This window comes from Excalfactoria chinensis, chromosome 4 (genome assembly GCF_039878825.1).
Source record: "Excalfactoria chinensis isolate bCotChi1 chromosome 4, bCotChi1.hap2, whole genome shotgun sequence".
Classification (NCBI taxonomy): domain Eukaryota; kingdom Metazoa; phylum Chordata; class Aves; order Galliformes; family Phasianidae; genus Excalfactoria; species Excalfactoria chinensis.
In genome coordinates this window covers 43,343,474-43,370,614 of record NC_092828.1, presented here as the reverse complement: position 1 = coordinate 43,370,614, position 27,141 = coordinate 43,343,474, and the positions used below count along the sequence as shown (strand labels likewise).

Here is a 27,141-nt window from a genome sequence, read left to right as displayed (position 1 = left end):
AGAGGTGGGAGCAAATTACCATTATAGCGCCTCATGGCTGATACCTGAAAATCTGAGTGCCCTTCTCACATCAGATAATGCTGTCAGCTATGCCTCAGAACGTGACTCATTCTGTTACAGACTGTGACTCATTCTGTTACAGACTGGTGACAAAATGGGTTATCTTAGCTAAAGCCTCAGTTTCACTCTCTACTTTGATACCAACTTTCCTGGAAGAGTTACTTCCATATGATAACCACCAGGCAACAAGTAATCTGTATGAAATTACTGTGGTTGTTTTTAGCTTTAATTGCTTTGACCTCAGTCCTCTGAATGCATTGCCCCTCTTCACTCCACTGCATGAGAAGGAGCAGGTTTTGTCCTTTGACCAACTGCATCCATTAGCATGCCCTCCCAGCACTGCTTCTGCCAACCACGTCAACTCATGCCAAATGTTGGAAGAACAGTATTTTGTTACTTGCTTCTGAATGTAAGAAACGGTTCTGATATGTGTGCTTATAATCTGAAGAATATATATGAGCATCATGATGACTACTAAAGGACACATATCAGCTGCATCACCACAGCCAAAATGCTAAAGAAGCTTCACACAAAGGAGAAGGGTGTGACTGATTGTGATTGATCACAATGGCAGTGGACATGTTGCTAGTGATATTTTCCAAGTTTGCTGTGCCTGCTTAATTTTCCTGGTCTGTACACAGAATGAGGCAAAGCCTTGTCGTCCTAGATTGCAATGCAAGAAACTGAAGGTACCAACACTTAGCCACATAGCTGAAAACAGAAAATTCCATGAGGAACTAAACAGCAGTTAATGGAATATCTTTCCAAAGGTGAAGACAAGCTTTAAACCTACACGTTTAAACCTAACAGATTTTTGCCTAATACAAGTTTCCAAATATCAAAGATACTTGAAAGAGTATGGTTCGGCACAATTTGAGTTGATTTTAAATGGCTTAGCTGCAGTGAACTTGTCTGATGTTCTATTGAACCAATACAGGGACCTCAACTGCAGGAAAGCTAATCCAAATAAAAGCTCTGTGCAGGTTCAGCTCCAGGAAACAGATCACCATGTCATGAGCTGAGCAACAGGAACACTAAAAAGTAGAGTACAGGAGTAGATTGAAGCAGCAGTAAGAAAGGTTCCAAACTCATCAAGGAATCAGCATCAAAATGAGCAGGGCTAAACAGGAGCCTGAGCTCAGACTGTGAGGCCGACCACATCAGATACCAAGGTCTTTCTCATTCAATTTAAAAATCAGAATTAACACAGTAAACAGTTTCCTTCTCTCACAATTTGTGCCAATGTTCGTGATTGTGGCTAGCCAATATAAGACATTCTCTTTCCTATTACCTTGATTTCTGTCTTATTCTCATCTACATCCAGATGTGCACTATGCATATTTACAGTAATTACCATCCTAACTGGGGCCTCTGAACCCAATATAACATGAATAATTGTTCCATAAACACCATGTGTAATGCTCCATTCTAAGTTGTTATTTCTCTGAAATGTAAACCTCATATTTGTTTCCCTGTACACTTACCACATCTAAGTAATATTTATCTAAAGTACATGTTACAGAGAACACCTCTTTGAGGCTACATTCTTAGATCTCAATTGGGATTCAACGATAATTGCAATACATTTGAGTGACAGTAGAGGGAAGCCAAGATGTCTTAATGCTCTCTGAAAATACAACTCACAGTCCTAAACATAAAGATAAAAACAAACAAAAAAAGATCTTGTGGATGATATAAGCAACATCAGTTACACCTACTATGGATACGTTTCCCAATAGGCTGGCCTTTCACTGAACAGCTTGGCTGCTTTTTGTTGGTACTCTGCATGCTTTTAGACTCCAGACAGTTCCTGTGGCTTTTCCCTTGGCTACCTATGATCCTGGGAGTTTCCATAGCTTAACACTTGTCAGAAGTCTCTCCTCATAAAGCTTAGCTGGCCAATATGCACTGTAAACGTGGGTGGTTAATGTGCTCTTTCTTATTTGCAGCTTGTAACACAGTTGCATTGCTAATTTCTCCTCTGCTCATCGGTTCTGCAGGTCTGTATTTTGTTTTGCTTTGCTTAGCACCCATCGCACTAAGGCAGTCAAGATGTAGAGTGTGTCCCTCTGTGTGTCCCTTTGCCAGTCTTACAGAAAGGACTCCATTCTCCTGTGGTGCTGAGGTAAGTCAGACATAACAGTGCTCAGAGCAAGGTTTATATCCCTGTTTTGAGCTGCAGTGACGTGCAAGGGTACCCCCAAAAAGCTCTGGCTATATTGATCAACTTCTCCTTGAGTCACCCATTCTCCCAACTTCTTACTCTTTACCACCTACATTTCCTTTTAAACTGGCACCTCTCTATCCTTTGAATACTAACTGCTCAATGTTGGTGATATCCTTATAAGGTGTTTGATATGAAAGCACTGCTGATTTCTACTCAGGTCATCTGTTCTCTTAAATGAGTGCCCCATTTGCCATCCCCAGCACGCTGCTTCTTCTTATCCAGCTCTCTTTTTTAAAAGCGACGCAGATCAGTGCTAACCATTGGCACACATACCTTTACGTATCTGTTTATCTTCACTCCCCAGCAAGAGGGGGGAACAAAACAAAAAAACAACATTTGATATACAAAATAAGCGGATGGTAACACAATGCCAAAAATAGCTTATTATGTTAAGTGCAAGGGAGAAAAGCCTTGATATAAAGCTTGATTGCAACAACATTTCGATTTACCAGTTTAAATACAAGACTTGAATTAAAATATTTCTTGAGATACATCTCTCACTCTCTAAGATGTTTTGTTTTTTGTTTTTTGTTTTTTTAAATTTATATACATATATCCAGTTGTAACACTTGACAGTAGTCTCATGAAGCATCCAAAGAGTATGACTTGATAAGTACACACTGAAGATATGAGTGGTTAACATATGTACGACTTCTTCCTTCAAGAGTCTATAACATTATGTTGAGTGCTAGCCTCAGACAGTCAGGTGACCAGCCACCTGATGCAGTATAATACCCCTAAGCCCTTCCCCAGCGTCCCGCAGTCAAAGCCTCCAATGCTCACTGGATCCAGATGGTGTTTCCCCTTTCTGGTCGGCGAGGCTCCACTGTCAGTTCTCCAAAAGTAGAGAAAAACTGCTCCATTTCCTTCTGCAGCATGTCGTTTCTCTTCTCTGCATCCTCTTTGGCCCGTTCTGCATTACGCATTTTGATTTCTACCATTGTGAACTTCTTCCGCTCTTGATCCAGCTCTTCATGCAGGGCTATCATCTCCGTCTCCAGAGTGAGATTTCTCTGTTCCAAGCTGCAGAAACCAAAATAGAAGCAGACAGCTCCTGAACAGCATTCCTCACATTCAGTTGTATAGAAACGCATGCTATCACAAATTCATGCAATTGCCTTTTCATTTACAAAGCTTAAATTGAATTTCTAAGTTTACCTACAAACCACAGTTTCATCAGTGATCCACTCCCAAATGGCTTTCTCTACTCTGTAGTTCCTTTAGAAAATGCACGATACCAGCCACTGGTTATTGTGCACAGTGACAACCAGCTCCGCACAATTCTCTAGCAAGCAACCTAGGGAAGTCTTTTTCTTCTGGAAGTACTGACTCCCAGCTCTCACTGTAGTTGCGATTGTGTCATTTAAAAGGTCAAAATAATGCTCTGAATCCCTTTATTTAAAACTGATTTTTATCATCTGATTAAAATCTGTTTACAAAAATAAGTAGACAGCCCCAAAAACTACAGCTGGAGTGATCTAAGACACTGATTTCATTGAAAGTCTCAGCCTCCAGAGAGCAGGCATCAACTAATGAAATCACTATGGAAGCTACCGATTTTGTTAGTCAGATTCCAGAGAATCTCATAAGGTTCTGGATTTATTTCTGGTGCTAGTGACAGTATGTCACAACTGCGGCATATGATTGCTTTGCAACAAACCCAGTTAAATCATGATACCGGAAGAGCAATTTCATACATCAACTCTGAAAGACAATCAGATGGTAACACGGCACCATCTTACCTTTTTATCCTTGTCTCATACTCGAGTTTTTGTTTGGCCATCTCTTGCTTCAAGCTCGACACCAGGCTATGCAGAGCACTATGATTGTTAGTACTGTTGGCAACGAACGTTTCACTGTTATCACTGCTGCTGGTGGCTCTGCTGCTGTGGCCCCCCACGCTCCTTCGGTCACTTTTGTTCTCATAGTCACCCGTGTTAGAGAGGTCTTCCTGTGGTGGTCCATCCAGCACAGAGTCTTCAAAGTTACCCGCAAAGAAGTCCTGCTCGGGGCAGGTGGTGGTGGACGAACGACAGGAGTTAGAGTGCTCAGGGAGGGATATTTCACAGGAGGATGTTGACCAAGTAGCACTGTCCACACTCTGTTTGTCATCAGAGTTCACCGTGGAGAACTGCTGGTGGACATTGTCATAGGTGGAGAGCCTGTTGTGCTGACCTGACTCACTCACTGATTCCTTCTGCTTGTTGTCCCTCAGCGTGACACTGCCATTGGGTGCCCAGCCCGGGCTTCGGTTGTTGAGGGTGTTGGTGAGCCCATCGGTGCTTGAAACTCCCATCCTCACACCTCCATTCTGCATGCTTTGTGTGCCCATCTTAGTCACAGGTCCTTTCAGGGAAGATGTTCTCCTGGCTTGCAGGGTGCAGTTTGGTAAGGTCTGGCTCTTCTCATGGCTCTCCACAGAGCTACTGAATGATCCATTGGTGACTATGCCACTGCCTTTATTAAAAGCAGGATTTTTTTTCACCATGAGTGGTGGGCTTCTGGTGACATCTAGTTTCTGGACACTGTTCCTGGGGCTATTGGTCTTGCTGCCTGGCAGTGCAGTTGGAGACTCACTGTCCATGCTTCCCCTTTGGGGAGACTCAGGTTTATCCCAAGAGCAGCGCCTCACTGCTGTCTCCTTTGTGTTATTGTTCTCTTTGTTTTGTAGCTGTCCAACAGTTCCTTTCTTTGGCATTTCATTGTTATTGTTGCACACCTCGGGTCCCACCTCAGGGTCTGTATCCTTGGGAAACAGCTCTTCGTGTTTGCTTATCATCACTGACATTAACTGCTGGACTACTACTGTACCTGAAAGAAGGCACCAAACAAGCACATGGTCATTAATGATGTTTTGTTTTGGCATAAATACACTTAATGACTCAGATTACACAAATACTTAGCAAAAAATCCTATTTGTAGAAACATTTACCCAAAACAACCACTATTTTTTTTTACCCAAAATGACCACCAGTTTAACACTCCGGATGTTTAAGGTGCCCAAAATACATCTGGGGACCAGGACAGATCAGCACCACTTCTTTCCATCAGAACAAGCCAGCATGCCTCACAGACAGAAACAGCAACTTTTGCAAAGAAGGTATTGCCATGACAGCTTTTGCATCCCCAAAAGACTAAAGAAGGAGATTATGAGTAGCAAACAATAATGTCATTATAAGCAGCATGCTTCAACTCACTGTGGCAACCACTTTTAAAAATAAAGGCCCCTTCTAGCAAGGCACTTTCATGCAGTAGTTTAACAGAAAACTGGCAGGTAAGGCATTTTCACTGCTGGAATGGCAGCATTTTGTTGGATCTTTGGGATCCAACAGGGTAATCATGTGACAGAATTTATTTCATGTGAATGTTTTTAACCTATCTGTAGCAAAAACTATATGCAAACAGGCAACAGTGTTATGTTATGGCACAGTACAGATCTAACTGCAGAACCACAACTTCCAAGTAGCTCTAATAAATGGCTGCCTCTCTAAGAACCCCTTGGTGCACACACCGCTTGACTGCACAATTTACGCAGTACCATTTATAACTGGACTTAGGGTGATGAAGATATACAACCATTTCTTTAAACTGAATCTCACTAAGAACTGTTAATAATCTTTCCGGAACAAGGTCAGAGTACTTATAACAATCATCCTATCTTTAACCTCCTAGAGCGCTTTCAGAGGCAGGCTGTGCCCTTTTAATCAAGAATTTCCCACTGTGCAATATCAACTCCTTTGAAATATTCCAGATCTTCATAACCTAGCCTTTTAAAAATACAAATGCTAAGAGACGATTCAAATTAGTTTGTAATTGAAAGTCAGAAAAATCTCACTTGAACTAGACAAAACAACTTTTCATCCACATTGCATGGATACGGTTGCACACAGCTACATGCTTGGCTTAGAAAGGCTGTGCAAGAAGAGCACTTTTCATTGTCAAGCTTCCTCTTCCAAAACACAAAGAGCTGGACATGGGCACTATTCAGTGTGTAGTCTTTGTTAACAAAGATTCCACATATTTAACTATGTGCAGCCCAATTGCACATCAGCACAGTCTGTGTCAAATCTAAAAGGTTTACTTCTATAAGAGCAGTAAGAGAAGTTATAAACCTGTTTAATTAAAACTGTTTCCTCATGAGTGAAAAAAAGAAACTACTTCCATTCAATGAGCATAGTATCCATGCCACCTCCTAAAGCAGCCGCTATACTTTGTGGGCTGCTGAGAAGCAGGCTGGAGAGGTTTTCAGTCATCAAAAAAATCAGTATTTTCCATTTCCACCCACTTAAAACATCTTTCTTGCTTAAACCTTCCCATAAAATACTGGCAGTAGCTAGTTCTGAAAAATACAGACCCAGAGGGTAACTTCTTTGCTTCCTTTTTGACTAGCTAACTCCTCTTGTCCCATCCCAAATATTCATCTGTCTCCCCTTTTCCCAGGTGGGCTGAAGATACATGGTATCCCAGCAGTAAATGCCATCCTGGGAGGTATGGCAGGTTGAGGGTCTCATCCTCAGTGAGATTCTCATTGACCCCAGTGATAAAAGTCATCTTTATGACACTTCCCTGTATTTTTAATCCAATGAATGATAAGAAATATTTTTCTACTCTTTCATTACGTGATTTGGAAACACTACATTTCTGTCCATTGACAACAGAATGAGGAAGAAACACAAGGCTTCAGAAGAAGGGAAAAACGGTAAATGAACAAAGTCTATGAGGAATTACAGTTATCTGGAAAAGAGGAAAATCATAATGTTCAAAGGAAAACACGAATCCACACAATCCCAAATAAACAAGCTACAAGCTTTGATATGCTGTACAGTGCAAGGACTGTTTACAGCCCTTATTTCCAGCTAGGTTAAGGGAATCCAACATATCAAGATACAGGTGTTTGGAGGGAGAAAAGGCACCATGTGAGTTTATGGAGAATGATGGGCCACTGCAATATGAATCTATAAAAACTTAACTGACCCTTAATAAGTGCAGGTGATGTATTAACTACACTTCTCCCACATGTGCTGGGAAAGAACACGCCATATTTGGAGCAAATGGTAGAGAGGAAAATGAAGTTTTTAATTAAGCTGCCAACACAGTACAATCTCATGCGAAGTCTGATTGCAATGTTATAAACTGTAGTCATTTTTATAATATCTTGGGAGATTTATCCCAGCTGTACATGCACACTGAAGAGCTCTGTGTCATTAAAACAGACATAGAATTTAGTGTATACACCACATGGACTGGTATGTACTGCTAATAAACCTAAAGATATTCCTTCTTTCTCCTTGAAGTTATCTACAGTCAACTCACCCTCCATGATAGTCAAAGGATCTTCCACTTTAGGGCGGAGAATGTTGGGGCCGAAAACAGTAGCCAGATTTTGCACGCTCATTTTGTTTACACCTGAATAAGACTGGACTTCATCCAGGAATCTGTGAAGAAGAAACATGCCTTTAATGAACTTTTTAGAAGGAAGGACAGAAAAATAAGTAATCAAAACATACAATGGTTTATTAACGGAGTTTGAGTATTCTGTTCTACATTGTGAAGGAATATCTTGGAAGCTCAGGGTTATACTCAGTGTCTTTGTATTTTCTTAAAAATGAAACACTGATTAAAAAAAATATCTCTGGTCTAATTTTAAGATAACTCTGTTGAAGACAGTGACCTTCTTTAGCATACTTAATCAGTTATTTGGCTCATAAAATATCCTCAAGATGCAAACTCTCAACAAGAAGGACTTTCCATTTTCAAGTGTTTCCTATGCTGAGAACGTCCTTTAAGTACACACTTTGCTACTTTTTAAGACACATTTTTAAGATCTTGCGTGTCTCTACAAAACAATTCTACCAGATGCATGCAGTTTTCAGTGCAATCATACCTCAGGAGTGCATAGCTAAGGCCAATAACTGCAATTATAAAAGTGAAAACTGTGTCCTAGGAAGAGGACCTATATACCCATTTCTGAGCTTCTAGCAGCTTGCTTATTAAAGCACCTCGTAACTCTGCATCTTGATAAAGCAAATTAGAAACGAGTGCAGTAAACAAGTTTTGAGTGCAATCACTGAAGTTAACCACTCCTCCATTTCTGTAATACTTTACCTTCAGGGTCCAAACAAATTTCTCTGTCAGCTCACAGCACTGTGATGTTCTTGTAAGAGCACTTACCTACAGATGTATTTCAGCAGATTATAATTGACAGTTGGCAGGCTCTTCACTTGCTTCACCAATTCTATCAGGCCCTATATATGCGGCCAAAAACAAAGCGGGGAGACAGAGTTCCTTAGTATTTTGCCACTGAAAAATGCTGACAATTTCAGTTACAAGACAATAAACACAGCATAGAAACTTCAATTGGAAATGGTTGGAAAGGAGCGGCTCATTCTCCTCCCAGTTAATTGGAGGGCTAGGGAGGAGAAGGGTCCAGTTCTAGCAGGATTTGAAAAAGGCAAAATAGAATTAAACAGAAATAATAACCCCAGAAATTTAGAAGAATAGACCGCAATCGAAAGAATGAGCTTCTTTATTTTTACTTGGAAAACATCATGGTGACTTGATTATCCATGAGCACACATAACAATGTAAAAATCAAGCACTTGGCTTCATTTATTACTTCTTTAGACTAACATAAGGTAGTCCTGTGCACTGTAGGGCACTTTTTGTACTTCAGAACCCATATTAAGTTCATCTACGTTATGCAAATTTAAGCAAGTTTCGGAAGGTTGCCCACTTCCAGACATCTTTCTGATGCTTCTGATTCAGTGACAGGCAATGAATAGAGTCCTGCGGTCTTTAATCTAAAGTCAGTGAAATGTGGCATCCTAGAACACTTAGAAAAAAATCACCCCTGATTTAACAGCACATGTTGGACAGAAACTACTAAAACCACCCCTATTATAGCTACGGATGATGATCCATGAAAAAATAAAATGTTTTTCAGGCAAGATGGAAGTTAATGGTCACAGTGATACTCATTTGGACTGAATTTGATGATACGCAATAAATACAGCAAAGGGCATGCTGAGCCTGACATAGGTAGCAACAATTTTCCTTTAAAGACAACCACAGTTAACACAAGCAAGTCTTAAATTAGGATATGTAATTACCAGCATCTCCATTCCTCCAAACTGGAATAGGTTTTAACATACCAATCTTTTTACTCATCGTACACAACATGCAAACTCACCATTTCTTCTTCCTTGCTGAGCATTTTGGCACAGGAAAGAAAATCTTCATATTTTGCATACGGTATGACTGGCTCTGGGAGTTCCCTTAGGTACAGCTTCAGCAGTGATGCCACCGTGTGCACATCTGTATTGCTGTTGGGTTGGAATACGATAGGGCATTACTGCAAACCAAGAAGGTATTATGCAATTTACAGGCTAAAAAACCTCTGCTTAACTTTTCGATCGTCATTCTAGATTTTACTATCCGCACTGTATATATTTATAGATCATCTCTGTAGTGTGCTTTTAGTTTTGTTGTCCTGTAAGGAATTTGGAAGAATACCTGCAAATGTAAATCTGTCAACTCTGTTAATGCGTTATTAAAAATAATTACAAATAGGACCCAATTTGTAGACATAGGAACTGAAAAGATCCAAAATCTACATGATGCATTTCATCCGGACCCAAGCTAGAAACATAACATTGCACTGATTGTATTAAATTATTCTCCTCTCAGAAATGCTATCGCTCCCAAAACATGCCCACCTGTATAATTTATTTTGATATAAGCATTAAGTAAGCGTGGAGATCATATATTTCATGTCTTCAGCCCAAACCTGACATTCATATTTTTCCTATGGGCTCTCACAAAATGACTAGAAGTTGGACTCAATGATCCTCATGGGTCCCTTCCAACTTGGGATATTCTGCGATTCTATGGTTCTATTACTACTCTGCCTTTCATCTATACCTTCAAACAGAAAATTTGATTATACACAACTGTCAATCCCAGGGAAGTGAATTTCAGCTACATCTTGTACCGGATAAGGCTGTAAGTCACTCAAACTTAGGAAATGTTTGAGTACTTTGAGCAGCATGCATTATTTTAGTGCTGAGGGTCAAACTAAAACAAATGCTTTCTTGTAGTTCCATTTATGGAAACTTAGATATTTACTACATCTGTAGTGGCATTCCAGGTTGATCATCAGACATATTAAAAGCAAGACGATGGGGACAAAGAATAATATCATCACATGTTATACATGCGATAAAACTTTCTTAAATCTTTCCACAGTGTGTCAAGTTACATTACAGAAACTTAGGAGTGCTTCTCTGAAAATAATAGATTAAAAAACAGAATAATGCATAAAGAAAGCTTGTATTACTTCTGAATCCTCTGGATTTATCTAGACAGGACTTCTTCAGATCCATCCTCACTGGAATGTTCCACATACTTTCCCTGGTTCATATAAAGAGTTGTACTGCAAGCTGGTATCCTTCCCTTTGACTTTTGAGAAGTTTGAAAAACTGACTCTAGATTACACTAACTTCAGAATTAAAAAGTAACACAGTAACACAAAGACATTTCTGCAATGTGCATTATCGTATGTTTTCTCCTTTTCTTTTAAGACTTCACGCTTGAAACTGTTTTAAATTGGCAGTCTCATGGGGGTACCCACTGGTATTTGATGCACTTAAGCTTTGCTAGAGGTATGTTAATCATTATTAGTGAATGGTCTCTGTTAAAACAAGAATGGTTTTAACTAAGTTAAATCTTAACAAGAATGATGGGAATAACCTTAGATTAACATGGTAAGGTATGTGCAATCTAAGTCAAAACAGAAGAAGAGCGGTGATAAGCACTGTGTACATTTAAATGTTAACTACCACCACCCTCCCTGAAACAAATTCCCAGAAAACATTGTTATTTCAACCATGGCAAAAATGCCAACAAAAACTCCAAAACACGTATGAAAGGGCTTTCTAGAGAAACTTTATAAATAAAGCATTAACTCAAAACTGCATTTTTAAAGAAGGTGCAAATTCTAATCCCCGGGTTGCAACCCCAGACTGCAAGCCTAGCCATGAGTGGACTGAAAATGGGTGTCTTGTGTTTTTAGCCCTCTTGGATGCATGTGAAAAAGTACTATACATGAAACTAGAGATAGTTGGACTATACTATGAGATTTTGAATGCTAACTCAGATTTGGCCTCTATCCTTTGCATATCACCTTAATCCATATATGAACTAAAGCCCTTCTTCACATGTTGGCCAACAGAACTTCTTACCAATTGCACACAACCACCTGAGGTCTCACAGCACAGATCTTGATCTCCTCTCAGGTACTCACTCTATTAGAACTTGCAGCTCTAATAGAGCCCTACTCTGCAACATGAGAGGGACCACACTGAATCTGCAGAGAATTAAACTCCAATTGCTCTACATTTACAGTCTTGTAAAGATCAAGATTTGCATTATTATTTTCACTAAAAAAGGAAACTCCTCAGGCTTTGCTGACCCACATCTTTCTGGGGGGACTACCTGTGTAAAACTATGTACAATTCATCCACACACATACGCTAATCCCTTTGTGTGAAGTAAAATATTTGCTCCAGGAGGGCACAGCAGATGGGAAAAAGGTTGAAGAAGAAAAAAACAAATTAAAAACAAACAAACAAACAAACAAAAACAGTTCTGATGCAACTTATGATTTTTCTTCTTGCAGTGTTAAGCACACATAGAGTGACATCCTGAAGGGTCAGGTCTGTTGTGCCTTGGTTCTGCTGAAGAGAAACAGGGAGAGAAATGAAAGGCAGGATGCCAAGGAGCTAAGAAAATGTAGGAAGACTTGCGTACTCAAACTAAGGCCCTGAAATATGTATCTGAGTGTACAGAAAGGTGTTTTCTGAGCTGAGGCCCCTGTTAGTAGAAGGGAACACACTTGCTATCTTTTAAATCAATGTGCTCCTTACTCAATAAATGCTAAGGCAATGCCGCAGACTGCCACAAGATGGTGGGATTGCAAAATAAGATGATCTCAGTTGCTCTCTTACAAATTCCGCTAAACTGTACTGAAAAACCACTAGGTACTTTGGTTAATCTGTTAGAGGATAATTGTGAGTTTCCAAGGAGTTATCCATGGATCTTTTCAAGGCCTGAAGAGTGCTTTTTACCTCTTGGACTTTTTCCAGCTAAGACAATCAGTTTAAGAAATGACACCTTCCCTACTCTTCCATATGTCCTAGACCCGGTACAGCTACAGAGACTTAGTAATTGTACCTATCTTGACTTTTCTTTTGCTACCTGACATTGTAATATCAAAGTGTTTAACGAGTAGAAATTGGTAATTAACATGATTAAAAGTATTCATTGAGAAGTAGGAAAGTAGAGAATGTAAATTCCAGCAGAGAATCCTGTTATCTACATTGGAACAACCCTCATTAATGGAGGCAAGCTTCTTCCAGGTGCAGAATGAAGAATTACAAATACGAAATGAGAAAGCACAAAGCAGAAAATTGGATGCAACACAACAAGCAGCAGCAAGCTGAGAACCAATCTATTTCAGCATCTCGTGCTAGACCGAGAGACGTTGCTTACCTCACTACAACATGGATATTGCTTCACTGCTGATACATTGCCAAAAGAGCACTCCGCCACAGTCCATGCAAAGGCATTAAGAATGCATACACACCACAGCCTTTCCTTAGTCATCAGACTACACATATCCAAAGCCCCATTCATTCGAACTTTGCCATTAATATCCCTCATGGCAGTGCTGTTTGACAGCACTTTTCTTTGTGATACTCAGACACTGTGGAAGTGGCTGTCAGACCAATTATGCTGCCTGGAGATTTTCAGCTTCTCCACCATAAACAAAATGACTGAGGCCCAGCAGGTCACCAGAAATCCCCGTGTAACCCTCACACTCATGTGTGTTCAGAGAGCTGGAGTCAGCGCTTCAGAGCACAAAGCCAACAAGCTCCCCATCAGCTTTAAGAGAGGAAATAGAACAGGGCAGGGTCAGTGTACAGAAAGATTAATGCTGTGCCAAAAATAGCTCTAGACCATGATGACATATACAGTTTGCATAAAGAGCAAACAGCAGGGAACAACAAGCTGGGAAGCTATAATTAAATTCAAGAATTCTGGTAATAAAATGAAGGAGAACAGTATGAACAGTTGGTATGTCAGTACATCCCTGAATTACTGGAATTGCATCTCCGTCATTTGAAACATGTCACAGATCACAATCCTGCCAACAGAAACTCTCCATCACCACCACATCCTGAACCCATCAGATGACTTGGTGGCTGTGTTGTTGTGTTCATGTTTTGTGGAGAAGCTCTCTCAGACCACTACAGAAGTCCTCCTGACGTGGGAGAGTTTCCAACTGGCTGCCTGGTGTGCACGTTGCTCCTAGTCAGCAGGCGGGATGAGATGCCAGAGTCCACTACCAACCAGTGTTGAAACACCATGACTGAGCAACAACAAGGAATGTTACGAATATGCATAGCTCTTTATAGTGAGAATGATAGCACAGTTACTGCTGAAACACCAGTCCTCAGAGGCTGGCAGGGAAGAGCCTGTGTTTGGTAATGTTACAGTGAACCAGGTGTGTATGACTGATGGAGTCAGGCTTTGGTCTAAAAATGCAAAGGTTAGCTCACATGCATAACATAATTGGTGGAATGACACATGTAATGCCTGTCCCCTCATGTAGGTACCTTCAGGGTATCATATTCCAACGTAACATACATGTAGTACAAGCAGCACAGTGGATAAGCTAAGTACCAGCTGAAGTCTTGCCCACAACTTGTGAAACATGCATCAAAGCCTTTACCATCTCAGGCCCTGAGCTGTTTGTTTTCCTTGCCGTGATGCCACAAAAGCTTGGCTACTTGAGTAAAATTCATAGAATCACCCAAATGATTCAGACAGGAAAGGACCTCCAGAGGTTAACTGGTCCCACCCCTGCCCAAAACCAGCCCAGTTAGAGCAGGTTACTTAGTGCCTCATCTAATTACTTTTGCTTATCTCCAAAGATGAGGACTGTACAATCTCTCTCACACTCTTGCTGAAAAATAAAAGGGAGATGATCCTGATATATCATCAGAATCTCTCATGCTTCAGCTTAACAAATTATTTACAATTGTTCAATTGGAAGGGACTTACAAAGATCATCAAGTCTATTGATCTATTAAGAGAAAAGAAAACCCTACATATTCTTCTTTCTCCCTGTGTTCATGAGTTTGAGATCCATTGCTGCCTTCCAAGGACCCATTCAGGGGAGTGAGCACAAGAAATACTAAAGATTGACAGACCTTAGCCCTGAGCCTCATATAAGCGTGTTTTAAAACATTCCTCTTACTTTGAAAATGCCACCCCTTCTTAAAAAGACTGTGTGTGTAGTAAAGGAATTGACCTCTTGTTGGCAAGTGGGGAACACTATTTCCTTGTTAAATCACAGCCTCACAGCAACAAGTGCCTTTTCAACTCCATTTCTGAAACTGAAATTCATACAAAGCAACACCCAATGCTCGCTCTCTGCCAGTAACTAAAAAGCACACACTCCTACAGCAGGACACCAATTAAGCTGATTTAATGACACAAGAAATGCAACTCTTAACGTGTATTTAATTGCTAGATTAAGTCTCTTAACTCGTGTCATATGCAGAGACTATTTCTGCTAGCTGGATAGAAAGAGGGCCAGGATTAGGAATGAAGTAGCTCCAGACACATAACTGATGAGCAGAGTGTCATTTGTGAGGATCAGGGAAGGAAGCCTGGATCGCCACGGGCAGAAATAGACGGCAATTTACACAAGCTTAAGGTCATTTGTGTTGGCAGGAACTTGCTTTCTAGTAAAGACTTCATTTTACATAAGTGCTTTGTGCAGGGATTACTGCGCTTTTCCTCTAGGGAAGGAATAAAGCCTCTCCTTGGAGGGAACTGTTTCTAAACAAGCTCTTAGGTACAGGATTGTGTTTAGAAAATAGAAAATTTTATTTAACTAGTGATTTCCAAGTCATCAGTTACTTGTAGCCCGTACAGTGCCAGTGCAGATGCATCCCATTAAGTACTTCTTGCATTCACCTACATTTTAAAACAGAAACATATTTTGTATCTGGAGGAGGATGAGACTGAAAAGGGAACAAGGCTGCTTGCTAGATTACCAAAGCAGCAAGGTGCCCAGAAGAACTGTTCTGAGGACGGTGATGCTGCCTGGTCCACAAACACCAATCAGCCTTAATGGCAATTAAAGGTATCACAAACAAAGAGGTGCTTTTCTTTTCTCCTCTAATGTCTTTCCAGATACTACAGTAATGCTAGTAGCACATTACGAAGAACAAAAAGATCAAAATACTTCAGCATTATGCTTTCACATGTCACACACATTCACCTCCTAGAACTCAGCTTTATGGGGAACTGCTCAGCCCTAAGAGTATGACGTTGACAGGTGACTGCCTCAGGACTAAAAAATGCTGAGTTTTTTTGAAAGCACAGTTACTTCCATGGTACAAAACATCTGCCTTACTAGGCTTCTTAAATATTCACTTGTTGTACCTTGACTCAAAAAAAAAGATACACAAAACACAGAGTAATTATTCCAGTAGGGAACAGTGTATTTCTTTATAGCTCTACTTTATTCATTCTCTCTGGTCTCATCTGCTCAACAGGCTGAAGATAAAATTAAGTGTTCTTGCCAGGTTTATCTTTTAGGCATTTGGAAAACACTATTCCCACATGCACTGCATCTATTCTGTCTTCCCTCAAACACATTCAGTATTCACTGGCTTTAGGATACATGCAGAAACACAGAATTTACAGGAGCCCATCCTAAAGTCACTCGGGTCAAGTTTAGGGTTGAAATTAATTGGTGGTGTCCTTTAAGTATGCCCTCACTGAGAAGAGATGAAGTAACGATTGGTAAGCAGCGCAGTTCTCTGTGTATTGACTTGTGTACGCTGTTCTTATGACCTTCTTTGTACCATCCTTATCAATCACCTCCTTTTGTTTGGCAATCCCAGTAATTGAATGCACAGGAACATATTCAGTTCCATGTTCTGGATTATGTGATTCCAGTGAGCAACAGCTAATATTTGTCAGCCATTGTATACTGCCACTTTATCCCTTTCTCAGCCAATGGCAATGGCAACTACAGTAACTGAGTATTTTATCCTGTCATACACTGCATTCCTCTCAAAAGGAACTGATACACATGAGAGAATGTAATAAGGATTTTGCTTTGCCAAATATGCAAGCATGTACTTGTCTTTTCTCTTGTGCAAACTCACAGATGCAGGCACGTAAGCTCAGTAATTCTAAACTCCACTGAACTACTGGATAAATGTGCATAAATTACAATAGTTGTGAAAATCCAAGCCACAAACACGGATCAATTACTTAAGTATTAATACCCATTTCAGTGACATTTTAAATGTTTTTTTCTCCCTGAGAAATCATAACTGTCATGTCTTCCAGTAATAATTGTGACGGACAGTGAACGGAATGAGATGGTATAAAAAGAGAAATCAATTTTCATTCCTTTCTATGTAAAAATTGCAAAACAAACCTTTCTTGTTATTTTCATTATGCAGATGCTACGCTAATTTTACAGACCAAATATTTACAATCCACTTTGTACCTTTACAAATGTCTGATTTGTAATGCCGGAGAGGTACTTGAAATTAAAAACGTAAGCCTCACGAGGAGAGGGAAATCTCCAACCCATGGGCTACCAAAGTCGATTCTCTAAAGGGGATAATTCTACATAGAGATGCAAATATTTCAAGCAGTACTGAGCACAAATGAGCGCCTCACTGCAGCGCTACTTCCTTAAAGCAGATGACACAGTATGTGTATAGAGCCACATACATATGGAGTGACATATTTATTGATTGTTTTTTTAACTGGCATACACTTCTCACTATTATTTATTGTCTTCATACAGAAGATCAGCATTTTTGTGTTTTAGTAACCGTATCTCCCTTTTCAAGGACCGCAAGAAATGCTGATGTGCTTGTTTTTACTGCAGAGGGTTAGGACACTGGCTGTTTCAGATGGATGTTGGTTTTTGCCATTCTCTAAGTTCTAGAAATTTCACTTATGGGTTCCACTCTGATTGAATCACATACATAAAGCCCACAAATCTTCAACAACCATAAATTAAAATAATGTACAAAAAAAGATTAAGCTCAAGTTAATACAAATTAATATGAATTGCTCCAGATTCACTGCATTTTTGATACTGACTGCGGCAGCAGCACATCCATCTGCTAACTCATATGAGAGTTACAATTTGTCAAACATGCCTTATGTTTACAAAACATGGGTGTATTTTCTTTTTTATCCTTTGAACAAGTTTGGTTTACTTATTTAAAACATGCCATGCTCCCTCTGCTTCATTTGTCTTAGTCAAATGGGCACAGACAGGAGGAGCACAGGAGGGAAGAAGGGCAGGGTGTCCACAGAACTGCAGACAGCAGCTACCTCAAGGTCACTGGACAGAAAAAGACATCTGTGAATCTGAATTTCATCTTCCTGTGCCCATAAGGTGTTTTAAGAACAGTATCTTAAAAGAGAGGCAAAATTTTTAAAGAGCACTAATCCTAGCCATAAAACCTTACCTTCATTTTTCCTCCTGCTTCTACAACAGGCTTTATATTTTTGCTGAATAAGCTAAAGCAGCATAAGGAAAAGAAGGGTTAATAATATTTAAAATGGTATTTAATTAATAATATTTTAATTTCATAAGGAAACTCATACACGCATACATACATATTTCATGGTGACTTCATGTGTTAGAAAGCCTTTGTTTCACTTACGTGTACCTAAATGCAGAAAAAAATGTCACCATGAAAAATGGCAAACTACTCAAACATCAGCTCTTTGTATGACTTCCAGGACCAGTAGCAGCTAGACTCTGTCCCAATCAGAGCCAGTGACCCAGTACTGCTATGTAAGCGTGACCTGAATTCCATTGTTCCTTGTCCCATCAAACAAAACTGTTATCCAAGCCCTAATTGCTAACTTTTTATTACTATCAATGCATCTGAATAAGGGAAGGGAGATTAAGAAACAAAACCCAGGTACATCTTGCAAACTGATAATTACAAAATAAACACAGTACATCTCAAACTCCATAAGAGGAACTAAGCAGAGAAGCCCCTTAACACACATGCTTTTTCTTTTCTGTACAGCAACTTTTCAGCTTGTGGCTACTCTGCAAGAGCTCAGCTTGCCATACACCAGTTCCACCAAACCTGGAGATCATGCTGCTATTCAGCACAACAAAAAGAAAGGTTACCCAAATCCAAACAACACTCTACTGTGACTCTGCTTCCCGAAGCATACAACCATAACAAAAGACTGTACAATAAAAGAAGGTGCACAGTGTCAGAGGTGAGAGCAGAATTTAAATCTGACTTCTGATACACTTGCTACAGTCACGGATCATCTCCAAATTCGAATGGGAAAAAAACAACCTGAAAAGTAACCAGGATATGCAGGCATAAAAAGCCGGTGTTCTATAAATCCTTAGCTTCAGAAGGACCACTGCATTACCTGTTATTTAAAGGTAACTCCTGCTCAGGTTTCTCATTGCCAGAGTAGACATCATGTGCCTACTTCAGAGCAGAGGCACGTACAATCTTTCCTCCATTTCATCTGCTAAAGTTCAACTGGTGTGCCTATTCCTGGGTCTCATTAGTGTGTGCTACAGACGCTGTTAAATAAGTTGGCAAAAAATAATAATTATGCAAGTTCACCCCTGGTCTCATTTGTTTGAAACAGACAGGCCTTCTGTATTTCTTTCAAGCTGTATCTCTCAGTGGGGTGTTCAGTGCATCATCTTCCTGGAGCCCGGGGGCAGTTTGTTCTTAGCATTTCTGCCACAATCTTATGGCTTACAAACACTTGAAAACAAAACAAACTACTGGTTTTTTTAGCCCCTGGCATTTGCCCACTTTTATCTGCAGTAGAGATTATGCTGAGGATATGGCCAGCAGTATTTAGCTTAATGTCAAAGAAAGGAAAAGATATCCAAACAGTGCCTGGTTACTGTAATATTCTACTGTTAGGCAGTATTTGAACAGTCAGTAAATATGCTACAAATGGTAACCAGCTAACACAATTACATCACAGAATAATTTGAGTTGGAAGGGACCTTTACAGGTCAGCTGGTCGGACATCCACAGCTCAATCATGGTACTCAGACTGTCTAGAGTCCTCCTGCACCACAGAACTGTTTTCTAGTCAGTCATCCTAACTCTCAATGTCTGACGTGTAATTAATAAATCTTGAATGAAAACAATCACTTTTCCTTTCCACGGCATTATAAATTTTTGCCATTTATCACAGTGAGGGTCAAAACTGAGGAAGCTGTTCAAGATAAAAGCAAGCTACAGATGTCTGCCTTCCGTGCATCTGTGAAAAACACATATCTCCATACATAACAAATTTGCTCACTTTAGAGCAGCAGGGAGGGTAGGGAGGTAAACATTTTCCAGCAATCAGGTTCATACCGTAGCATATTTTTGCACTAAAAGATCAAGCTGTGCTTTTCTTCCTGTTATTTGTACAGCTATCAGGTCAAAGGTCCCAAAAAATAAATGTGTTCTGTTTCTTCCTCCTAATGCAGATCAGGCCTTCAGTGGGATTGAAGGAGCACAATTCCATTTTCAAAGTATATTTACGTATGTTACTTAAGTCAGAAATCAAGGACAACAGTTGTTTGACAATCCTTTTAACTGGAATTTCATTAACATCATATAAACTCTAAATACGGAGTTTAAATAAAGGAATCAGGGCATTCATCATCCCTGGGTTCTGTTTCTCTGACTGCACCCTCTGAATACACAAACTATTGCTATCAGTGCTCATGGCAGGAGAGCTGAATTTACTCAAAATGTTGACCTTGCAGATTGAAGCCACCTACAGGAGTGTACTGGGTTTTTTGGCTCATAAAGTTCTTATCAGCTTTGCAAAATTATATAAATACTGGAACACAAGTTGGACCTGGACCCTCAAAAGCAATTAGGTTTACTAGCATGGTCACTGCGACCTTCAGTTTTATAAGTAACAGAACATATCACAATTGATGACAGGACAACTTCTTCCTCTGCAGAACTGACTAAATCTCTGCATTTCAAGTGGTACCAAGATCAAGGCTTTTCCATTAATCCAAAACAATCACGATACAAGTCCTAAATGCAACCTCTCCAGAAATGCTTTGAAATTAAACTTCAAAGTCAAGAAAAAAAAAATGAAATTTTCACATTAATAACAGGAAATACAAAGAAAAACTGTAAAAGCATTCATCCTCTCTGTTGTGCCACATTTTCCAGCAACGTGGGTCAGCCAGCAGCAGATCTCTGTGTTCGGTCCAGGCTTCAGGGAGTGGGGGACAGCCAGATTTTACCTGTCAAAAGACGGCTTCTCTCCACAGTCAAATGCATCCTGGAGCTCCTTGACAAGATTAGCCTGCCCAGGCAGTCGGAAGAGGCCTTCTTCCTTCAGCCCCCGCTGTCGGATGAAATCCACACACTGCTCCACCAGCATGGGAGCCAGGCGGTTCCCATATCGCTTCTCGTATCGGACAGTGTCTTCTAGCTTCTGGCCAAAAATACCTGTGTGAAGAGAGGCAAGCGTCAGTTGTGATTCACCAAACCACATCAGGAGCCTTTGTCTTCTGCAACCCATGAGATCTACAGCTCATTTCAATGCATGGACAGTAATCCACCCCTCTTAAGGATAAATTGTTCCATTTCACATTTGATACCCTGACAGAAATACGACAGAAACATATTTTGCAACAATGCTACAAAACATTACTTTGAAAGATAAATTAAAAGTAACCTGTAAATGATTGGTTGGGTTTTTTATTTACACCAAAGGGACAAAACTCATAGATATATTCTAAATAGGATTTTCTGTCACAAAACTGCTGAGTCAAAAGTGATGCATATCACCATTTACTTTGGTTCATGTCTAATTACGTCTATAAAATTCAGTAGTTTCCTCATGAGGTTCAGTGGCACATAAACATTATCTTACCATGCAGAAGAAAAAAGATTTATAAATATAACTTGGGATTTCATTTGTTCTGAACCAAACCATCAATTACATTCACCACTTAAGCAAAGATCATTCCTATAATTTACCAGCTGCATCATCACTTCAGCAACTATAAATGGTGTATGAAAAAAGACATATCATGAAATGAAAGGTGAAATGCGTCAGACAAACTGCAGGAAGCAAGCATTTGGCTTTAACCTCAGCAGAACACAGATTTTCACTGAAAAAATCAACTTCAGCCCTGATTTGAGGATATCATTGCAGGCACTGGAAAGACACTTAATGTTTGATAATTATTTTCCCTCCATTTCAAGCCAGCCATCACTGGTATTATCACAGCAACATTCAGGCATATCATCTGTGATGGAAGCTCTCCCTCGAGACCATTTGTTGACAAGAATTGGGGCTGGAGCAAGGCAATTCATTTTCTATATATAGCAGCACAATGAGCTGTTCTAAGGCAGCCATGATAAGAAACTAAATACCAAATAACTACCTACACTTGAAAGACTCCTTTTGCAATTACTAATGTCACAAAAACAGGGGAGATGAGGGCAAAAGAAAAGCAGCAAGACAAATTCTGCCCTTCGCTGAGCACAAAGTTTGTACCAACTTAAAAGTATTCAAAAAGAGGAATGGAGTTGTTTTCTTTTTTTTTTTTTTTTTTTTTTTTTTTTTTTTTTTTTCTAAAGGAAGCACAGAATTGAGCTTTCAGCCCAAGAACTTCATTCACAGAATTTGCCTCTCATCCCAAGAACTTAATTCACTCCCAAATTGGCAGACATGAGCAAGTAACCACAAGCTAGGGCAGGACGCTGACTGAAGCACATTCTCCAGTGTTACCTTCAATGCATACGATTTTCCTGCAACAAAAGAAATGATAACTCATGCCTGTCCTTGAAGTGAAAGTTATCATGCATGTGCTCCAGGATGTTACAGACTGTCAGCCACCCATCCTGAGGGTCTGGGGTTTGTATCTAAGTGAAATATTTGGTGTCCACAAAGCTCAGCTTCTTCACACTGTCAGACAATATCACGTTTTCCCACTTCTTCCATTCCTCCCTAAGCTCTTGCAAATTCCCTGTGGGCATGGCAAGAGCATTAAGTGAATCTGGGTTTCCTATATCTGTCTGACTTAAGGGTTTCTGCTGGTCAACACAGAGGAAGCCCTCAATCCTTCCACTTTCTAAGCCCTCTTTCTAAACAAAGTATAATTAAGGATAAACTCCACTGAAAGTTAATTGAAGAACCAGTGTGAATGCAGGAACTTGGTGATTTCAAAGTTGCTTCTGCATTTGGGATGGCACCCAAGACCCTAATCCAAAGATGTAGCATCTTTAGGGAAGTCAGATCAGAAATCACCACCTAGAAATCTGAAATTTTCCAAGTCCAGGCATTCTGAGATATTGTTAAAAGAAGCAAATCCTTCCAAAAATAAGCACCCATTTACATCCACTGAAACAAATCTCCATCATTTTTCAATAATGGGATGATGTGAAAAACTCCACTGAACATCAATCCTTTATCACTTGAGCCTTCTGTGGCACAGTTCAAAGGGCAGATGAAGGAAACGGCACGTGACAGCTTCAAAAATGGTTCCCAGACTCTCTGGGCAACCTGTTCCTATACTTGACTGTCACTGTGAAAAACATTCCTTTATCCCATCTGAAACTACCTTGTCTTGATGCATGTCCAGTGCCTCTATTCCTCTTCCCCCCACGCTACTGTGAGAAGTCCAGCTCCATTCTCACAATATTCTCATACAATCTGAGAAGGAGATTCTGTACTGCCTACAAGACTGTCCCTTTCTCTAGCAAAAGACACACCATTTCCTCTGCCTGTCCCAACTCAGCATGGGCTCCAGCTCCTCCATATCAGTGCAGAATTTGGCCCTTCTCCCCTGAGTTTGGCCTATGAAAATACAGTCATAGCTTCCCTTCAAGAACCCTTCAGAATTTGTTTGTTTGTTGTTGTTGTTGTTTTTTAACAAGAATTTTCAATTCTTTTCAAATGAAATTGACCAGCAGAAAATACAAATATTCCAATTACATGATGTACAATTACATCTCATATCCGCTGACAGTAAAATTAGTATGAATAAGCTCTGTCACATTAACCATACTTTCTTCTTTTCATGCTAACATTCCTTTCAATAATGTACAATTTGCAGACCAGACTGCAATTTGTAGAAGAAAGAATAAGTTCTCAAACCTAGCAGACTGCTTTGAAATTCCTATCAGTAATGACACCACAGTCAAAACATCATAACTTTATATTAATACATGTTCTGGGATTCTGCCTTTTTTCTTTCTTTTTTAGCAGTGGCATTCAAAGCATGTCTAATACATAGTGAATAAAACTAGAATAAAGGATTTTGTGCAGTGGGAGCAAAAAAACAAAAGCCTAAATTGTTATAAGTTGCCAATGCACCCCAACACAAGCTGCAGTACATTTAAAGGAGCTGGCAACCACAAAGCATTAAAACGCCTGTACGCTGAGCTAACCAGTATTTTTGAACACACAGAGAAAGTAATAACAGATTCACATACTAAAGGTGACATATTTTAAATGGATATGACTGACTTGTATCTGTATTGTAGCGGCAATTCACAGATCCTGAAGAAAAAAACTGAAAATAAAACAAGCAATTCTGTAGAATTTAGAGTGATGGAGGGGCAAGAGGTGATGTCACTGAAATCCCACTTTTACTTCCTAAATTGTAAACTCAACTGTTTCTACTACTGGCTGCAAGAAGGTGCTTTACAAATTTTGGGTCTTTTTAATTCAGGCACTTAAAATACTCATAGCTGAGAACACTCTGGGGTAGAGCACGATAACTACAGCAGTTGTCTAGATTATACAGATTGGGTGTAGATCCTACATGACCCTCAGAACACAGTTGCATCCCATCTGGCCATGTCCATAATTCACACAGGGGTCCATACGCCCCACTGCTCACATTCCAGATTAACCCTCAGAAACTCAGCTCTCCTACTGTATGAATGGAGATAATACTGTACTTCCTTGGAGGCATCAGGTTCTCTACTCTCTGCTTTGGGAATCCCACAGCTAGTTGGTGATTTTGACAACCACGTAGTAAGCTGAAGTTAAGATCTCAGTCTCGTGGAAAACCAATGGGAAATCACCATGTTATGCATTTAAGTGCTCCTAAAATCACCATTTACTCTACTCGGTGTTCTTCAACTTGTTTGGCTTTGACATTTGTCTCAAGCAGGCTTTGCTTGATCTTGAAGTGCAGACTGAACTTCTCCAAAGGAAATATTTTCCTCACCAAATAAATGCAGCACTTAACCACAAAAGGAGTTGAGTACGATAAGCCCGCATAAATATTGACTTGAAGTTACAGACTTGCTGATGCCTTATGGAAAAAGTACTCTGCTGCCAGGGGCAGAAGTGGCATACACATGACAACATTGCTTCCACAGGTTTTGTCCTTTTACCTTGTTCATCATCTTTCTGTTTCATGTTGGACTTTTCTACTGTTTACTGTAAAAGCCAAGATCTTTGCCCTGTAAAGGTTCCTTTTCTTGCACCATCTCTTTCTCAGGTTCTTACATCACAAGTGACAACTACAGAGATACTACAGATTGGCGATTCACAGGGACTAAGATGACAAAGCAAAGACAACGCTCTGATGAAGCGTAGTTACAAACACACTCTTAACATAGTGCTTAGCGGAGGCAAAGATGAACACTATTAGCTATGCCTCATGATACTAGTAACTCCCTTATAGAGAAGCAGTGAAAAGATGGTCCAAATTATGGAGACTACATCATGACCAAAGCCACAGATATAATTTCACATCATGTTTTTTGTTTGTTTGTTTGTTTTTGAAACTTTTCTCCTACTGTAACTAAAGAACAAAGCTTCCATGAAGAAAATGAAAGAGCCCTCAATGTTGCAACCCATATCCAAGTTCTCCTACATCTCAGAGTCTCCAAAATCCAGAAACACACAGATACACAAGTGCTGATCCGTGGTTTTGGTTTATCCTAAGGGTAGAGTGTCAAGAAAACCTGACATTCAGAATGGCAGCAGCTTGCTTGTCTGCCCCACAACTGGAATATGGCAGGTAAATGTACATGTTTCCAGTTCTGACCAGTCTTTAGATTTAATCAACAGAACTGCTTTTCCAGGGAGGCCCTGGTAGGTCTTAAAGCTACATCCAATTAAGCCAAGATCATGCATAACATCAAAGAGGAAAATCACATGATAGCAAAGGGCACACAGAGTGGTTATTCATTAACTAGAACATTCCCGTGGCAGAAGTTTTGTAAACCTTTTGAGAAACTGGATTTCCAAGCTTCCATAAAGCTGATGAAAGATATTACAGTGCTATACCCAAATTCTGGTTACATCTGCTCAAGAGTTGTGTAAGCATTAGGGTATTTTCAACAGTACTTACTTAGAGTTTGTTTTTAAAACACAAGAATGCTATTAGTCTGTGATTTTTGTTTCTAATGAACAAAGTAAGAGGTCACATCTCAAGTCTGTTGACTCCAAGTTTCTGATCCGTAAGAAGAAAAAGAAGAGATACAAGTGGCAGTTCTGGCACCTCATTCCATGACAACTGCTTGAAAAAACCCACCTGCCTCCACAGCTCCATCACAGCATACACTGTCTCCACACATTGTGCACCAGAGCAAACTCCTTCTTTCCAAAACACGCTCATAGTTTAAGGGCAATAGTGACTAGAAAAGGTCAGTAAAGGTCTAAGGAGCTGATCTCAGCTTGGGATTTGGAAGAGTACTTTAGGTATCCCTCAACTTCAAATTAGTAATTAAATGACACTGAAAATAGAAAAGATGAGGTGAAGTGACTTCATTAGCAAGGTAAGGAATACAGCAACTCCTTGTATGGACTTCTAAATTGTTTCTTACCAGCTTCCTACTCTGCTGTTCTCCACCATGAAGTGCTGCACTGAATGGATCAAAGGCAAACAGTATTTCCTTCTTCCCTACAGAGCTTTTTCACAGAATCACAGAATCACAGAATGACCCGGGTTGGAAGGGACCTCAAGGATCATGTAGTTCCAACCCCCCTGCCTAGCAGGGCCACCAAACATACACCTTTACTGGATCAGGTTGCCCAGGGCCCCGTCCAACCTGGCCTTGAACACCTCCAAGGACGGGGCATCCACAACCTCCCTGGGCAGCCTGTTCCAGGACCTAACCACTCTCCTAGTAAAGAACTTCCCCCTAACATCCAACCTAAATCTTCCCTCTTTTAACTTAAAACCATTTCCCCTAGTCCTGCTATTATCAGCCCTTTCAAAGAGTTTGCTCCCCTCCTGGGAGTAAGTTCCCTTCAGGTATTGGAAGGCTGCAATGAGGTCACCCCGCAACCTTCTCTTCTCCAGGCTGAACAAACCCAACTCCCTCAGCCTTTTAATGGAAACACAAACACCAAGACACAGTGATGGCAGAATTTAGTTCCTGCCTGACTCTTTTTCTTACCCACAAGCCTTCTCCCACGCTACAGTCAATGTGATGCTGGCAGTAGATGAGGTCCCTATCCTGGAGCTTAGCACAGTTGCATGTCTGATGTTACTGCTCAGAAAAAATACAACTCTGAAAGAGCAGAAATAGCTACATGCTGGAAAGGAAGAGAGGCAATTTGTAAAATGTCACCAGGAACTCATCACACTCAGATCAGGACCTGTACCCCCTTCTCTTGTCATGACCAATGTACCACCTTCTCCGGAATGGCTCACTTTGGTGCATCTTGAATGTTCTCAGCCCTGCATGCGGCAGCAAAGTCACCCTCAGGTGTTCCTTTCTGCACTCACCCTGCATATGCCTGCAGGA

General features: G+C 40.2%; 1 protein-coding gene across 6 annotated transcripts in view; it reads right to left on the bottom strand.

Moving 5' to 3' along the window:
- Nucleotides 1-2,559: 2,559 nt before the first annotated feature.
- The window catches only part of ARHGAP24 (Rho GTPase activating protein 24), a 196,473-nt gene continuing 171,891 nt past the window's right edge, over nucleotides 2,560-27,141 (bottom strand). For all 6 annotated transcript variants that reach the window (XM_072334912.1, XM_072334911.1, XM_072334910.1 and 3 more), the window contains 6 exons: nucleotides 20,658-20,865; nucleotides 9,477-9,609; nucleotides 8,459-8,532; nucleotides 7,601-7,722; nucleotides 4,030-5,098; nucleotides 2,560-3,310 (listed from right to left, as the gene is read on the bottom strand). In XM_072334912.1, coding sequence (XP_072191013.1) covers nucleotides 3,067-3,310; nucleotides 4,030-5,098; nucleotides 7,601-7,722; nucleotides 8,459-8,532; nucleotides 9,477-9,609; nucleotides 20,658-20,865 — 1,850 coding nt within the window. In that variant the 3' untranslated portion in view covers nucleotides 2,560-3,066. The remainder of the gene's footprint in view (nucleotides 3,311-4,029; nucleotides 5,099-7,600; nucleotides 7,723-8,458; nucleotides 8,533-9,476; nucleotides 9,610-20,657; nucleotides 20,866-27,141) is intronic.